The sequence below is a fragment of the Oncorhynchus keta genome, chromosome 1, assembly GCF_023373465.1.
Source record: "Oncorhynchus keta strain PuntledgeMale-10-30-2019 chromosome 1, Oket_V2, whole genome shotgun sequence".
Taxonomy (NCBI): domain Eukaryota; kingdom Metazoa; phylum Chordata; class Actinopteri; order Salmoniformes; family Salmonidae; genus Oncorhynchus; species Oncorhynchus keta.
The window spans coordinates 95,095,199-95,113,872 of record NC_068421.1 but is presented as its reverse complement, the minus strand read 5'-3'; the positions used below and the strand labels follow the sequence as shown (position 1 = coordinate 95,113,872).

Below are 18,674 nucleotides of genomic sequence, written 5' to 3'. Positions count from 1 at the left end.
TTAGCCAGTTGCCTGGCTAAATAGTCTCTCTCTCTCTCTCTCTCTCTCTCTCTCTCTCTCTCTCTCTCTCTCTCTCTCTCTCTGACTCTGTGGTTCCAATCACTCTTTACCCTCCCTCCGCATTCTGTCTGAGCTTTGTAGGCTGCATCTCTATGGTAACAGCAGGTGATTTATGAAAATGTATTTCATTTTAATGTGTGTATCCTCCTACTCTGTTCTCCTCCTACTCTGTACTCCTCCCTGCTCTATTCTCTTCCTGCTCTATTCTCTTCCTGCTCTATTCTCTTCCTGCTCTATTCTCTTCCTGCTCTGTTCTCTTCCTGCTCTGTTCTCTTCCTGCTCTGTTCTCTTCCTGTTCTGTTCTCTTCCTGCTCTGTTCACTTCCTGCTCTGTTCTGTTCTCTTCCTGTTCTGTACTCCTCCTACTCTGATCTCTTCCTGCTCTGTTCTCGTCCTGCTCTGTTCTCTTCCTGCTCTGTTCTCTTCCTGCTCTGTTCTCTACCTGCTCTGTTCTCTACCTGCTCTGTTCTCTACCTGCTCTGTTCTCTTCCTGCTCTGTTCTCTTCCTGCTCTGTTCTCTACCTGCTCTGTTCTCTTCCTGCTCTGTTCTCTACCTGCTCTGTTCTCTTCCTGCTCTGTTCTCTTCCTGCTCTGTTCTCTACCTGCTCTGTTCTCTACCTGCTCTGTTCTCTTCCTGCTCTGTTCTCTTCCTGCTCTGTTCTCTTCCTGCTCTGTTCTCTACCTGCTCTGTTCTCTACCTGCTCTGTTCTCTTCCTGCTCTGTTCTCTACCTGCTCTGTTCTCTACCTGCTCTGTTCTCTTCCTGCTCTGTTCTCTACCTGCTCTGTTCTCTACCTGCTCTGTTCTCTACCTGCTCTGTTCTCTACCTGCTCTGTTCTCTACCTGCTCTGTTCTCTACCTGCTCTGTTCTCTACCTGCTCTGTTCTCTTCCTGCTCTGTTCTCTTCCTGCTCTGTTCTCTTCCTGCTCTGTTCTCTACCTGCTCTGTTCTCTACCTGCTCTGTTCTCTACCTGCTCTGTTCTCTACCTGCTCTGTTCTCTTCCTGCTCTGTTCTCTTCCTGCTCTGTTCTCTTCCTGCTCTGTTCTCTACCTGCTCTGTTCTCTACCTGCTCTGTTCTCTTCCTGCTCTGTTCTCTTCCTGCTCTGTTCTCTACCTGCTCTGTTCTCGTCACACTACACTACCATCACACTACCATCATCACACTACCTCCATCACATACAATCACACTAGCTCCATCACATACAATCACACTACCTCCATCACACTACCTCCATCACATACCATTACACTACCTCCATCACATCACACTACCTCCATCACATACCATTACACTACCTCCATCACATCACACTACCTCCATCACATCACACTACTTCCATCACACCACCTCCATCACACTACCTCCATCACACTACTTTATATCGTAACTATCATGCAGTACAGTGTACAGTTAGCAAGAAGTCTAGCAGTTACACCAGTAGGCCACGTGGCAATAAATTAATCAAACCAAAAGCTTACCTTGACTTGGAAGAGTTCCGGTGTTGGATAGCCAGCTAGCCAGCTAGCTAACATAGCATCCCTCTCTGTTGGATAGCCATAGCCAGCTAGCTAACATAGCATCCCTCTCTGTTGGATAGCCATAGACAGCAAGCTAACATAGCATCCCTCTCTGTTGGATAGCCATAGCTAGCTAGCTAACATAGCATCCCTCTCTGTTGGATTTCCATAGCCAGCTAGCATCCCTCTCTGTTGGATAGCCATAGCCATCTAGCTAACATAGCATCCCTCTCTGTTGGATAGCCATAGCCATCTAGCATCCCTCTCTGTTGGATAGCCATAACCAGCTAGCGAACATAGCATCCCTCGCTGTTTGAGCCAGGTGTTTGAGTAGGCTAAACTAACTAGCTGCATTCACAAGCTATTTAATTTTAATTTTACCTTTATTTAACCAGGCAATGACGGCCTAGGAACAGTGGGTTAACTGCCTGTTCAGGGGCAGAACGACAGATTTGTACCTTGTCAGCTCGGGGTTTGAACTCACTAGTCCAACGCTCTAACCAGTAGGCTACGCTGCCGCTGCTAAGTAAGTGGAAAAAATACCATGAATGAAAGCTCTTTCTTTCTCTCTCTCACTTGTCATTTATTTTTTAAGGAATTAATTTGTTCAAAACTGTTCAACTATTGTCTTTCTCTCTTTTATACACTGCAGTGCTAGCTAGCTGTAGCTTATGCTTTCAGTACTTGATAAATTGATCCTTGATCTCTGATCCTTTGATTAAAAATCCTTCTTTGACCCGTCTCCTCCCCTTCTTTGACCCGTCTCCTCCCCTTCATCTACATGTCTCCTCCCCTTCATCTACATGTCTCCTCCCCTTCACCTACACTGATGGAAGTGGATTGAACAAGTGACATCAATAAGGGATCATAGCTTTCACCTGGATTCACCTGGTCAGTCTATGTCATGGAAAGAACAGATGTTCATAATGTTTTATACAGTCAGTGTATATTCTATTATATTGACCATGACAGAAACTACAAACTGTTGAACTCCCCAAGAATATGAATTCCTTTCTTCAGCACAAAGGAAACAACTTGTCAGTCAGAGGTTTGTTTGTCTATGGGGGCTGGATATTTCTTTTCTGTATAAAAACTGCAACCCCAGGCTTTAATATCCCAACCTGTCTGTGAAACACACCCTGCGGCTCTGTGGTCGACTGGCAGCTTGGCATCAATGGATGAGATGAAGAGGAGGGAAGGAGACAGATAGAGAGAGAGAGAGATAAAGAGAGTGGGTGAAAGAGAGAGAGAGAGAAAGAATGGGTGAGAGGTAGAGAGAGAGAGTGGGTGAGAGGTAGAGGTAGAGAGAGAGGGTGAGAGGGAGGGTGAGAGGTAGAGAGTGGATGAGACGCAGAGAGAGAGAGGGGTGAGAGAGAGGTAGAGAGTGGGTGAGAGAGAGAGAGTGAGTGGGTGAGAGGTAGAGAAAGAGAGAGAGAGTGAAAGGCAGAGAGAGAGAGAGAGGGGTGAGAGATAGAGAGTGGGTGAGAGGCAGAGAGAGAAGGAGAGTGAGTGAGTGAGTGAGTGAGTGAGTGAGTGAGAGGTAGAGAGCGAGAGAGAGAGAAGGGGGCATCAAAGCCCAATAAACTGCATGATATTAAGAAATGCTATAGTTGGAAGGAAGATGTAGAAACCTAACTAGGAACAATTGTCCAAAAACAAAACCAATCCCTCCTAGACGACTTCCTGGACAAAATGTTTCCCTGAAATAGTGAAGGTGTATACTTAGCAGTAGAAAGCCTGAACAGTGTATCAGCTAACATATCAAATAAAAACAATTCAAGCTGAAAACCTAAGAGAATTGACAGCAATGAGAAATAGCTTGAGGAAGAGTACAAAAGCCTAAGAAAGACATGAAGAAACCTGTCCATTCATAAACACAGGGGCAAATGAGAAAACACTGAACAAACAGCATCTATCCAAAATGGATAAACCACTTCTCCAACCTTTTAACCATTAATAACAAAGAACTAAGAGAAAAAAACAAACACGATCATCTACTAAACTACCAGCTATTAAAGACTACCAGAACCCACTGGATTCTGTCACGTTCTGACCTTTATTTCCTGTGTTTTGTATTTAGTTAGTATGGTCAGGGCGTGAGTTGGGTGGGCAGTCTATGTTTGTTTTTCTATGTTTTGGGTATTTCTATGTTTCGGCCTAGTATGGTTCTCAATCAGAGGCAGGTGTCATTAGTTGTCTTTGATTGAGAATCATACTTAGGTAGCCTGGGTTTCACTGTGTGTTTGTGGGTGATTGTTCCTGTCTCTGTCTTTGCACCAGATAGGACTGTTTTGAGTTTCACATTTCTTGTTTTTGTTAGTTTGTTCATGTGAAGTGATTTATTAAAGCATGAATCAAAACAACCACGCTGCGCTTTGGTCCGCCTCTCGTTCAGATGAAGAAAACCATTACAGATTCCCCAATTATATTAAAGACTACCAGAACCCACTGGGTTCTCCTACTACAATAAAGACTACCAGAACCCACTGGATTCTCCAATTATATTAAAGACTACCCAGAACCCACTGGGTTCTCCTATTACAATAAAGACTACCCAGAACCCACTGGGTTCTCCTATTACAATAAAGACTACCAGAACCCACTGGATTCTCCAATTATATTAAAGACTACCCAGAACCCACTGGGTTCTCCTATTACAATAAAGACTACCCAGAACCCACTGGGTTCTCCTATTACAATAAAGACTACCCAGAACCCACTGGGTTCTCCTAATACAATAAAGACTACCCAGAACCCACTGGGTTCTCCTATTACAATAAAGACTACCAGAACCCACTGGATTCTCCAATTATATTAAAGACTACCCAGAACCCACTGGGTTCTCCTATTACAATAAAGACTACCAGAACCCACTGGGTTCTCCTATTACAATAAAGACTACTTACATTGGATGAACTTCAGGACAAAATACAAACCTTCCAACCCAAAAGGCCTGTGCGGTTGATGGTATCCTTCCCCTGTGTAACGGCTAGCTTAGTTAGCGGTGGTGCCAATGTAACGGATGTGAAACGGCTAGCTTAGTTAGCGGTGGTGCCAATGTAACGGATGTGAAACGGCTAGCTTAGTTAGCGGTGGTGCCAATGTAACGGATGTGAAACGGCTAGCTTAGTTAGCGGTGGTGCCAATGTAACGGATGTGAAAACGGCTAGCTTAGTTAGCGGTGGTGCCAATGTAACGGATGTGAAACGGCTAGCTTAGTTAGCGGTGGTGCCAATGTAACGGATGTGAAACGGCTAGCTTAGTTAGCGGTGGTGCCAATGTAACGGATGTGAAACGGCTAGCTTAGTTAGCGGTGCGCGCTAAATAGCGTTTCAATCGGTTACGTCACTTGCTCTGAGACCTTGAAGTAGTAGTTCCCCTTGCTCTGCAAGAGCCGCGCTTTTGTGGAGCGATGGGTAACGATGCTTCGTGGGTGACTGTTGTTGATGTGTGCAGAAGGTCCCTGGTTCGCGCCCGGGTATGGGCGAGGGGACGGACGTAAAGTTATACTGTTACACGGTTGATGGTATCCTTAATGAAATGATAAAATATACAGACCACAATTTCAAGTTACTATACTCAAACTCTTCAACATTATCCTCAGCTCTGGCATCTTCCCCAATATTTGGAACCAAGGTCTGATCACCCCAATCCACAAAAGTGGAGACAAATTTGACCCCAACAATTACAGCGGAATCTGTGTCAACAGTAACCTCAGGAAAATCCTCTGCAGTATCATCAACAGCGGACTCCAACATTTCTTCAGTGAAAACAATGGCGTGAGCAAATATCAAATTGGCCTCTTACCAAATTACCGTACGACACACCACGTATACACCCTCCACACCCTAATCGGCAAACAAACAAATCAAAACAAAAGCAAGGTATTTTCATGCTTTGTTGATTGCAATTATCTATATCTATACCTGTATCTATATCTATATCTGTACCTATATATATATATATATATATATATATATATATATATATATATATATATATATATACCTGTATCTATATCTATATCTGCATCTATACCTGTACCTGTACCTGTATCTGTATCTGTAACTTGAGTTTAGTCCTTTTCACAACCACCAACCATTACATTTATGTTACCTGTAGTTGAGTTGAGGCTAAGTGCCTGTGCAGTGAAAGGATACTTCCCTCCTTGCTTGTCTCCTGCATGCTCTCCATCCCAGGAAGGGCAGCTGCCACACGCCGAAACAGCTGGAGAGAGACACAGAGAGAGAAAATAAACAGAGAGAGGAGGAGGGAGATGGATACAAAGAGGAAGAGAGAGAGACAGTCTACTTAAACAGAGCAATACTCAATCATGAGGCATCAAAGCCAAAGGAACTGAGTAACATTAAGAAATGCTATAGATGGAAGGAATGCAGTTTGGAAACCTACCAAAAAACAATTAGGCAACAACAAATTCAATCCCTTTTAGACAATTTCCTGGGTAAAACGTTCCACTGTAATAGTGAAGGTGTAAACTTAGCAGTAGAAAATCTTAACAGTATATTTGACCTCTCAGCTTCCCTATCAAATCTAAAAATCTCAAATAGAAAACCGAAGAAAATTAACAATAATGACAAATGGTTTGATGAAGAATGCAAAAACCTAAGAAAGAAATTGAGAAACCTGTCCAACCAAAAACATAGAGACCCAGAAAACCTGAGTCTACGCCTTCACTATGGTGAATCACTAAAACAATACAGAAATACACTACGGAAAATGAAGGAACTGCACGTCAGAAATCAGCTCAATGTAACTGAAGAATCCATAGACTCTAACCACTTCTGGGAAAATTGGAAAACACTAAACAAACAACAACACGAAGAATTATCTATCCAAAATGGAGATGTATGGGTAAACCTCTTCTCCAATATTTTTGGTTCTATAACAAAGAATAAAGAGCAAAAACATATACATGATCAAATACAGATCTTAGAATCAACTATTAAAGACTACCAGAACCCACTGGATTCTCCAATTACATTGAATGAGTTACAGGACAAAATAAAAACCCTCCAACCCAAAAGGCCTGTGGTGTCGATGGTATCCTCAATGAAATGATCAAATATACAGACAACAAATTCCAATTGGCTATACTAAAACTCTTTAACATCATACTTAGCTCTGGCATCTTCCCCAATATTTGGAACCAAGGACTGATCACCCCAATCCACAAAAGTGGAGACAAATTTGACCCCAATAACTACCGTGGAATATGTGTCAACAGTAACCTTGGGAAAATCCTCTGCATTATTATTAACAGCAGACTCGTACATTTCCTCAATGAAAACAATGTACTGAGCAAATATCAAATTGGCTTTTACCAAATTACCGTACAACAGACCATGTATTCACCCTGCACACCCTAATTGACAACCAAACAAACCAAAACAAAGGCAAAGTCTTCTCATGCTTTGTTGATTTCAAAAAACCTTCGACTCAATCTGGCATGAGGGTCTGCTATACAAACTGATGGAAAGTGGTGTTGGGGTAAAACATATGACATTATTAAATCCATGTACACAAACAACAAGTGTGCGGTTAAAATTGGCAAAAAACACACACATTTCTTCACACAGGGTCGTGGGGTTAGACAGGGATGCAGCTTAAGCCCCACCCTCTTCAACATATATATCAACGAATGGCGCGTGCACTAGAAAAGTCTGCAGCACCCGGCCTCCCCTGCTAGAATCCGAAGTCAAATGTCTACTGTTTTCTGATGATCTGGTGCTTCTGTCACCAACCAAGGAGGGCCTACAGCAGCAACCTAGATCTTATGCACAGATTCTGTCAGACCTGGGCCCTGACAGTAAATCTCAGTAAGACCAAAATAATGGTGTTCCAAAAAAGGTCCAGTCACCAGGACCACAAATTCAAATTCCATCTAGACACTGTTGCCCTAGAGCACACAAAAAACTATACATACCTTGGCCTAAACATCAGCGCCACAGGTAACTTCCACAAAGCTGTGAACGATCTGAGAGACAAGGCAAGAAGGGTCCTTGTCTCTCAGGACCCAAAGAGAGAGAGAGAGAGAGAGAGAGAGAGAGAGAGAGAGAGAGAGAGAGAGAGAGAAAGAGAGGGGGAGAAGAGAGAGAGAGAGAGAGAGAGAGAGAGAGAGAGAGAGAGGAGAGAGAGAGAGAGAGAGAGAGAGAGGGGGAGGAAGAGAGAGAGAGAGAGAGAGAGAGAGAGAGAGAGAGAGAGAGAGAGAGAGAGAGAGAGAGAGAGAGGGGAGAGAGAGAAATGAGGGGAGGAAGAGAGAGTTCATACACTGTGACTCATGCTATGTCCATATCCAGGGAGAGTCTGTCTGCTACCAGACAGAGATAATGTCTCATCCATTCATCTCCCTCACCTGTGGACGACCCAATCACCTCACTGAGAAAGGAAGCTCCATCATGCACTGAGCCAGGGATATAGCTCACACATTATAAAGCACTCACACAGTCAGTCAGTTACACAGTCAGTCAGTCAGTCAGTCAATCAGTCACACAGTCAGTCAGTAACACAGTCAGTCAGTCAGTCAGTCAGTACATTTACATTTATATTTAAGTCATTTAGCAGACGCTCTTATCCAGAGCGACTTACAAATTGGTGCATTCACCTTATGACATCCAGTGGAACAGCCACTTTACAATAGTGCATCTAAATCACACAGTCAGTCAGTCAGTCAGTCAGTCACACAGTCAGTCAGTCACACAGTCAGTCAGTCAGTCAGTCAGTCACACTGGTGATAGCCAGCTTGACATACACCCTCGGTCTGGATGAGTTGGGTGATAGCCAGCTTGACATACACCCTCGGTCTGGATGAGTTGGGTGATAGCCAGCTTGACATACACCCTCGGTCTGGATGAGTTGGGTGATAGCCAGCTTGACATACACCCTCGGTCTGGATGAGTTGGGTGATAGCCAGCTTGACATACACACTCGGTCTGGATGAGTTGGGTGATAGCCAGCTTGACATACACCCTCGGTCTGGATGAGTTGGGTGATAGCCAGCTTGACATACACCCTCGGTCTGGATGAGTTGGGTGATAGCCAGCTTGACATACACCCTCGGTCTGGATGAGTTGGGTGATAGCCAGCTTGACATACACCCTCGGTCTGGATGAGTTGGGTGATAGCCAGCTTGACATACACCCTCGGTCTGGATGAGTTGGGTGATAGCCAGCTTGACATACACCCTCGGTCTGGATGAGTTGGGTGATAGCCAGCTTGACATACACCCTCGGGCCGGATGAGTTGGGTGATAGCCAGCTTGACATACCCTCTCGGTCTGGATGAGTTGGGTGATAGCCAGCTTGAAATACCCTCTCAGTCTGGATGAGTTGGGTGATAGCCAGCTTGACATACCCTCTCGGTCTGGATGAGTTGGGTGATAGCCAGCATACCCTCTCGGTCTGGATGAGTTGGGTGATAGCCAGCTTGACATACCCTCTCGGTCTGGATGAGTTGGGTGATAGCCAGCTTGACATACACCCTCGGTCTGGATGAGTTGGGTGATAGCCAGCTTGACATACCCTCTCGGTCTGGATGAGTTGGGTGATAGCCAGCTTGACATACACCCTCGGTCTGGATGAGTTGGGTGATAGCCAGCTTGACATACCCTCTCGGTCTGGATGAGTTGGGTGATAGCCAGCATACCCTCTCGGTCTGGATGAGTTGGGTGATAGCCAGCTTGACATACCCTCTCGGTCTGGATGAGTTGGGTGATAGCCAGCTTGACATACACCCTCGGTCTGGATGAGTTGGGTGATAGCCAGCTTGACATACACCCTCGGTCTGGATAAGTTGGGTGATAGCCAGCTTGACATACCCTCTCAGTCTGGATGAGTTGGGTGATAGCCAGCTTGACATACCCTCTCGGTCTGGATGAGTTGGGTGATAGCCAGCATACCCTCTCGGTCTGGATGAGTTGGGTGATAGCCAGCTTGACATACCCTCTCGGTCTGGATGAGTTGGGTGATAGCCAGCTTGACATACACCCTCGGTCTGGATGAGTTGGGTGATAGCCAGCTTGACATACACACTCGGTCTGGATGAGTTGGGTGATAGCCAGCTTGACATACACCCTCGGTCTGGATGAGTTGGGTGATAGCCAGCTTGACATACCCCCTCGGTCTGGATGAGTTGGGTGATAGCCAGCTTGACATACACCCTCGGTCTGGATGAGTTGGGTGATAGCCAGCTTGACATACACCCTCGGTCTGGATGAGTTGGGTGATAGCCAGCTTGACATACACCCTCGGGCCGGATGAGTTGGGTGATAGCCAGCTTGACATACCCTCTCGGTCTGGATGAGTTGGGTGATAGCCAGCATACCCTCTCGGTCTGGATGAGTTGGGTGATAGCCAGCTTGACATACACCCTCGGTCTGGATGAGTTGGGTGATAGCCAGCTTGACATACCCTCTCGGTCTGGATGAGTTGGGTGATAGCCAGCTTGACATACCCTCTCGGTCTGGATGAGTTGGGTGATAGCCAGCTTGACATACTCTCTCGGTCTGGATGAGTTGGGTGATAGCCAGCTTGACATACACTCTCGGTCTGGATGAGTTGGGTGATAGCCAGCTTGACATACACCCTCGGTCTGGATAAGTTGGGTGATAGCCAGCTTGACATACCCTCTCAGTCTGGATGAGTTGGGTGATAGCCAGCTTGACATACCCTCTCGGTCTGGATGAGTTGGGTGATAGCCAGCATACCCTCTCTGTCTGGATGAGTTGGGTGATAGCCAGCTTGACATACCCTCTCGGTCTGGATGAGTTGGGTGATAGCCAGCTTGACATACACCCTCGGTCTGGATGAGTTGGGTGATAGCCAGCTTGACATACACCCTCGGTCTGGATGAGTTGGGTGATAGCCAGCTTGACATACACCCTCGGTCTGGATGAGTTGGGTGATAGCCAGCTTGACATACACCCTCGGTCTGGATGAGTTGGGTGATAGCCAGCTTGACATACACCCTCGGTCTAGATGAGTTGGGTGATAGCCAGCTTGACATACACCCTCGGTCTGGATGAGTTGGGTGATAGCCAGCTTGAAATACCCTCTCAGTCTGGATGAGTTGGGTGATAGCCAGCTTGAAATACCCTCTCAGTCTGGATGAGTTGGGTGATAGCCAGCTTGACATACCCTCTCGGTCTGGATGAGTTGGGTGATAGCCAGCATACCCTCTCGGTCTGGATGAGTTGGGTGATAGCCAGCTTGACATACCCCCTCGGTCTGGATGAGTTGGGTGATAGCCAGCTTGACATACCCTCTCGGTCTGGATGAGTTGGGTGATAGCCAGCTTGACATACCCTCTCGGTCTGGATGAGTTGGGTGATAGCCAGCTTGACATACACCCTCGGTCTGGATGAGTTGGGTGATAGCCAGCTTGACACACTCTCTCGGTCTGGATGAGTTGGGTGATAGCCAGCTTGAAATACCCTCTCAGTCTGGATGAGTTGGGTGATAGCCAGCTTGACATACCCTCTCGGTCTGGATGAGTTGGGTGATAGCCAGCATACCCTCTCGGTCTGGATGAGTTGGGTGATAGCCAGCTTGACATACCCTCTCGGTCTGGATGAGTTGGGTGATAGCCAGCTTGACATACTCTCTCGGTCTGGATGAGTTGGGTGATAGCCAGCTTGACACACTCTCTCGGTCTGGATGAGTTGGGTGATAGGCAGCTTGACATACACCCTCGGTCTGGATGAGTTGGGTGATAGCCAGCTTGACATACACCCTCTCGGTCTGGATGAGTTGGGTGATAGCCAGCTTGACATACACCCTCGGTCTGGATGAGTTGGGTGATAGCCAGCTTGACATACACCCTCTCGGTCTGGATGAGTTGGGTGATAGCCAGCTTGACATACACCCTCTCGGTCTGGATGAGTTGGGTGATAGCCAGCTTGACATACACCCTCGGTCTGGATGAGTTGGGTGATAGCCAGCTTGACATACACCCTCGGTCTGGATGAGTTGGGTGATAGCCAGCTTGACATACACCCTCGGTCACACCACTTAATCTGTGGTGCCATTCTAGGGACTACTGCCCTCTCATTACATTCCAAGTCAATTATAATACATCTGTAATCTCTCATAGTACAGGAGGAAGAGGGATGGATCATTAGAGCTACCCAATGACCTCCCAGAGGCTTGTTACTATAGTGTCCCCCACTAGGGAAGACCACTAGACAGGATCGTCATGCTCAATGACCTCCCAGAGGCTGGTCTCTCAGCTTGTGACTATAGTGTCCCCCACTAGGGAAGACCACCAGACAGGATCATCATGCTCAATGACTTCCCAGAGGCTTGTTACTATAGTGTCCCCCACTAGGGAAGACCACCAGACAGGATCGTCATGCCCAATGACTTCCCAGAGGCTGGTCTCTCAGCTTGTTACTACAGTGTCCCCCACTAGGGAAGACCACCAGACAGGATCAGGCTCCCTGCAGAGATTCTAAAGGTTACAACAAGTCCTGCTGTCCCAAATGGCAATTCCCTTTATAGTGCACTACTTTAGACCAGGCCATATAGAAGAATGGTGCACTACTTTAGACCAGGCCCTATAGGGAGTAGTGCACTACTTTAGACCAGGCCCTATGGGGTAGTAGTGCACTACTTTAGACCAGGCCCTATAGGGGAGTAGTGCATTACTTTAGACCAGGCCATATAGGGAGTAGTGCACTACTTTTGACCAGGCCCTATAGGGTAGTAGTGCACTACTTTAGACCAGGCCCTATAGGGTAGTAGTGCACTACTTCAGACCAGGTCCTATAGGGTAGTAGTGCACTACTTTAGACCAGGCCCTACAGGGTAGTAGTGCACTACTTCAGACCAGGCCCTATAGGGTAGTAGTGCACTACTTTAGACCAGGCCCTACAGGGTAGTAGTGCACTACTTCAGACCAGGCCCTATAGGGTAGTAGTGCACTACTTTTGACCAGGCCCTATAGGGTAGTAGTGCACTACTTTAGACCAGGCCCTATAGGGTAGTAGTGCACTAATTCAGACCAGGTCCTATAGGGTAGTAGTGCACTACTTTAGACCAGGCACTACAGGGTAGTAGTGCACTACTTTAGACCAGGCCCTATAGGGTAGTAGTGCACTACTTTAGACCAGGTCCTATAGGGTAGTAGTGCACTACTTTAGACCAGGCACTACAGGGTAGTAGTGCACTACTTTAGACCAGGTCCTATAGGGTAGTAGTGCACTACTTTAGACCAGGCCCTACAGGGTAGTAGTGCACTACTTTAGACCAGGGTCCATAAAAGCCATTTAGGACGCATCTGAAGGAGTGTCACCGAAACATGTCAGGTTGGTCATTTAATGTTTTTTGGTTTGAAAGGATTTTAGCTATCGTTCCTATAAGCAATCTATCAAAACATATCCTCATTTGACCTTCATGGACCTGGACATGAAATATTAGATAAAAGCATGACACCAGAAAGCATACATCTCTATTCATCATAATTTGTTTGGTCTGTCATTTAAAAAGCATAAAAGCAGTTACAAATCCACTTAGTCTGGATGAAGATATTATTTATTTGGCCTCTGGTTTCTTTGGTGGCCATTTTTAAAGCATAAGGATTCTGAAACTTAATTAAATGTATGTTGTTCTCTAATTCTCGCAAAAAAACAAACATTTTCAGATGGACTACATATTTATTAATTGAATGGTTGTCCCATCGATTGGGTTTCCACCTATACATATCTGGGCATTTGGATTGACAAGATTATAAAAATATACTGATGCTCAGATTTAAAGTGGGTTCCATTTTTTTTTTAATAGATCTAGGCTCTCCCTAAAAAGCAAGAAGCCGATTGTACAGTCAACTTCTCCTGACAGTTCTTGACAATGGTCACACTATTTCCCAGAATGCAGCAGCCACTACTCTTAAACTTTTTAACACCGTCTACCATAGCGCCCTTCGCTTTATCACAGGTGACAGTTTTAATACTCCTCACTGCTTCCTGTATCAACAGTTTGGCTGATCCTCATTAAAGTCCTGTAGATCACTTCACTATTCCCTTTTTGTTTCCAAAGCCCTACTACACAAGCTTCCCTACTTCCTGACTTCCCGACTTCCCAACTTCCCTACTTCCCTACTTCCCGACTTCCCTACTTCCCTACTTCCCGACTTCCCTACTTCCCTACTTCCTGACTTCCCTACTTCCCTACTTCCTGACTTCCCGACTTCCCTACTTCCTGACTTCCCGACTTCCCTACTTCCTGACTTCCCGACTTCCCGACTTCCCTACTTCCCTACTTCCTGACTTCCCGACATCCCTACTTCCCTACTTCCTGACTTCCCGACTTCCCGACTTCCCTACTTCCCTACTTCCTGACTTCCCGACATCCCGACTTCCCTACTTCCTGACTTCCCTACTTCCCGACTTCCCGACATCCCGACTTCCCTACTTCCCGACTTCCCGACTTCCCGACTTCCCGACTTCCCTACTTCCCTACTTCCCGACTTCCCGACATCCCTACTTCCCTACTTCCCGACTTCCCGACTTCCCGACATACCGACTTCCCTACTTCCCTACTTCCCTACTTCCCGACATACCGACTTCCCTAACTTCCGTGTTAAAGCATAAAAACGTTTCCGAAACCCGTTCACTCCTCGGGTCTCCACCAAATGAGGTTTACCCCCCCCCCCCGCCCCGCCCCGCCCCCCCTTTTTTTTGAATAACTTGCAGAACTCGCTGCATCTTCATTCCCTGGTGCCGATAAGGCAGTTCAGGAGTCTAATGTTGAATTTGTTAAATGAGAATTGCATCGGTTTTGATTAAACATGCATTGTAGTGTTGAAATGGTCGTTTAAAAAAAAATGTAATCTGTATTATTATAATTTGTGCTATTTCCTGTCCGACGTTGAATTTGTTTAACTTGTTAACCTCAGGGCACCATTGAAAATGAGACCCTGGTCTCAATGGGGTCCCCTGGCAAGATGGTGCCGACAGACATCGCAGCTCTGCTTCTAGCTCCTGAGCAACTTTGCAGTATTTTGTTTTTGTGTGTGTTATTTCTTACATTATTGGCCCAGAAATGTTTTGTGTTATTACATACAGACGGAAATAACTTTTGGATATCAGAGCGGCGCATTACAACCAGGAATACGACTTTCCTGAATTGTATCCTTCGTTCGTAACCCAACAGGGCATTTGAACTAATCCCAGAGGCTGCTCCAAGACGCCGTCGGTGGAGAAGAGGTATTGGGAGTGGACTTCTAGTCCGACTCAGGAGTTGTGCACACCGTCCACCGCTTCCGAGTATATTACTCGCTACTGCTCAGTCTCTGGACAATAAAGTAGACGAGCTCAGGCGAGGATCTCCTTCCAGAGAGACATCTTGGACTGTAACATACTCTGCTCTGTTTCATGGAATCATGGCTCTTTCCGGATATACTGTCCCTGTCCATACAGCCAGTTGGGTTCTCAGATCATTGCGCAGACAGGAATAAAGAACTCTCTGGGAAGAAGAAAGGCGATGGTGTATGTCTCATGATTAACAACTCATGGTGTGAGTCCTTTTGTTCACCCGGCCTAGAATACCTCACAATCAAAAGTCTCCCGAGATAATTATTTTCGGTTGTAGTCACAGTCATGTATATGTATGTATATATGTATATTCCCCCTCAAGCCGATACCACGACGGTCCTCAAGGAACTCCACTGAACTTTGTGCAAACTGGAAACCACAAATCCTGAGGCCGCATTTATTGTAGTTGGGGATTTCAACAAAGAAAATTTGAGGAAAATGCTACCGAAGTTCTATCAACACATTGACTGTAGTATTCGTGCTGCTAAAACGCTTGACCACAGTTACTCCAACTTCCCGGGATGCCTACAAGGCCATCCCCCGCCCTCCCTTCAGCAAATCAGGTCAATACTCCATTTTGCTCGTCTTTTCCTATAGGCAGAAACTCAAACAGGAAGTACTCGTGCTAAGGTCGATTCAACACTGATCTGACCAATCACAATCCATGCTTCAAGAATGTTTTGATCACGCGGACAGGGATATGTTCCCGGTTGCCTCTGAGAATAACATTGACATGTATGATGACACGGTGACTGAGTTCGTCAGGAAGTGTATAGGAGATGTTGTTTCCACTGACTATTAAAACTTACCGAGACGAGAAACAGTGGATCTCTGGCAGCATTCAAGCAAAACTAAAAGTGCCAACCACTGAATTTAACCATGGCAAGGTGACTGGGAATATGGGTGAATACAAACAGTGCAGTTTTCCTTCCATAAGGCAATCAAACAGACAAAATGTCAGTACAGAGACAAAGTGGAGTCACAATTCAACAAGCTCAGACACGAGACGTATGTGGCAGACTCTACAGACAATCACTGATTACAAAGGGGAAACCAGCCACGTCGCGGACACCGACGTCTTGCTCCCAGACAAGCTAAACACCTTCATCGCCCGCTTTGAGGATAACACAGTACCACCGACGCGGCCCGCTACCAAGAAATGTGGGCTATCGTTCTCCATGACAGACGTGAGTAAGACAATTAAACGTGTAAGCCCTCGCAAGGCTGCCGGCCCAGTCGGCATCCCTAGCCGCATCCTCAGAACATGCGCAGACCAGCTGGCTGGAGTGTTTATGGACATATTCAATCGATCCCTATCCCAGTCTGCTTTCCCCACATGCTTCAAGATGTCCACCATTGTTCCTGTACCCAAGAAAGCATTTTAACTAAATGACTATCGCCCGTAGCACTCACTTCTGTCATCATGAAGTGCTTTGAGAGACTAGTCAAGGATCATATCACCTCTACTTTACCTGACACCCTAGACCCACTTCAATTTTCTTACCGTCCCAATAGGTCCACAGATGAATCAATCACCATCACACTGCACACTGCCCTATCCCATCTGGACAAGAGGAATACCTACGTCAGAATGCTGTTCATTGACTATAGCTCAGCCTTCAACACCATAGTACCCTCCAAGCTCATCATTAACCTCGTGGCCCTGGGTCTGAACCCCGCCCTGTGCAACTGGGTCCTGGACTTCCTGACAGGCCGCCCCCAGGTGGTGAAGGTAGGAAACAACACCTCCACTTCGCTGATCCTCAATACAGGGGCCACACAAGGGTGCGTGCTCAGCCCCTCCTGTACTCCCTGTTCACCCATGACTGCGTGGCCACACAAGCCTCCAACTCAATCAATCAATCAAATGTATTTATGAAGCCCTTCTTACATCCGCTGATGTCACAATGTGCTGTACAGAAACCCAGCCTAAACTCCAAACAGCAAGCAATGCAGGTGTAGAAGCACAGTGGCTAGGAAAAACTACCTAGAAAGGCCGGAACCTAGGAAGAAACCTAGAGAGGAACCAGGCTATGAGGGGTGGCCAGTCCTCTTCTGGCTGTGTGGAGGGTGGAGATTATAACAGAACATGGCCAAGATGTTCAAACGTTCATAGATGTCCAGCAGGGTCAAATAATAATAATCACAGTGGTTGTACAGGGTGTAACAGGTCAGCACCTCAAGAGTAAATGTCCAACTCAATCACCAAGTTTGCAGATGACACAACAGTTGTAGGCCTGATGACCAATAATGACGAGACAGCCTACAGGGAGGATCACCTCCTCCCTGGCAGAGTGGTGCCAGGAAAATAACCTCTCACTCAACGTCAACAAAAACAAAGGAGTGGATTTTAGGAAACAGCAGAGAGAGCACTCCCATATCCACATCGACGGGACCGCAGTGGAGAAGGTGAAAAGCTTCAAGTTCCTCTGCGTACATTTCACCGACGCTCTGAAATGGTCCACCCACACAGACAGTGTGATGAAGAAGATGTAACAGACCCTCACAAACTTGTACAGATGCACAATTGAGAGCATCCTGTCGGGCTGTATCACAGCCTGGTACGCCAACTGCACTGACCACAAATGCAGGGCTCTCCAGAGGGTGGTGCGGTCTGCTCAACGCATCACCGGGGTTACACTGCCTGCCCTCCAGGACACCAACAGCACCAAATGTCACAGGAAGGCCAAAAGGACCATCAAGGACATCAACCACCCGAGCCACTGCCTGTTCACCCCGCTATCATCCAGAAGGCGAGGTCTGTACAGGTGCAGGTTCTAATAATGGAACACTGGCCACTCTAATAATGGAACACTGGAACACTGGCCACTGAAATAATGGAACACTGGCCACTGAAATAATGGAACACTGGCCACTCTAATAATGGAACACTGGCCACTCTAATAATGGAACACTGGCCACTCTAATAATGGAACACTGGCCACTCTAATAATGGAACACTGGCCACTCTAATAATGGAACACTGGCCACTGAAATAATGGAACACTGGCCACTGAAATAATGGAACACTGGCCACTCTAATAATGGAACACTGGCCACTCTAATAATGGAACACTGGCCACTCTAATAATGGAACACTGGCCACTCTAATAATGGAACACTGGCCACTGAAATAATGGAACACTGGCCACTGAAATAATGGAACACTGGCCACTCTAATAATGGAACACTGGCCACTCTAATAATGGAACACTGGCCACTCTAATAATGGAACACTGGCCACTCTAATAATGGAACACTGGCCACTCTAATAATGGAACACTGGCCACTCTAATAATGGAACACTGGCCACTCTAATAATGGAACACTGGCCACTCTAATAATGGAACACTGGCCACTCTAATAATGGAACACTGGCCACTCTAATAATGGAACACTGGCCACTCTAATAATGGAACACGGGCCACTCTAATAATGGAACACTGGCCACTCTAATAATGGAACACTGGCCACTGTAATAATGGAACACCGGCCACTGTAATAATGGAACACTGGCCACTCTAATAATGGAATCACTGGCCACTCTAATAATGGAATCACTGGCCACTCTAATAATGGAACACTGGCCACTCTAATAATGGAACACTGGCCACTGTAATAATGGAACACCGGCCACTCTAATAATGGAATCACTGGCCACTCTAATAATGGAATCACTGGCCACTCTAATAATGGAATCCTGGCCACTCTAATAATGGAACACTGGCCACTCTAATAATGGAACACTGGCCACTCTAATAATGGAACAC

General features: G+C 46.3%; 1 protein-coding gene and 1 long non-coding RNA gene across 2 annotated transcripts in view; both read right to left on the bottom strand.

Moving 5' to 3' along the window:
* LOC127931789 (ras-related protein Rab-6B-like) overlaps positions 1-18,674 on the bottom strand; it is a 139,006-nt gene that overhangs the window by 83,731 nt on the left and 36,601 nt on the right. The window contains exon 6 of the mRNA XM_052525455.1: positions 5,738-5,804. Coding sequence (XP_052381415.1) covers positions 5,738-5,804 — 67 coding nt within the window. The remainder of the gene's footprint in view (positions 1-5,737; positions 5,805-18,674) is intronic.
* On the bottom strand, positions 263-1,118 carry LOC127908611 (uncharacterized). The gene is made up of 3 exons (XR_008067717.1): positions 790-1,118; positions 534-629; positions 263-384 (listed from the first exon to the last, which is right to left on the bottom strand). It is a non-coding gene; the product is annotated as an uncharacterized LOC127908611 (long non-coding RNA).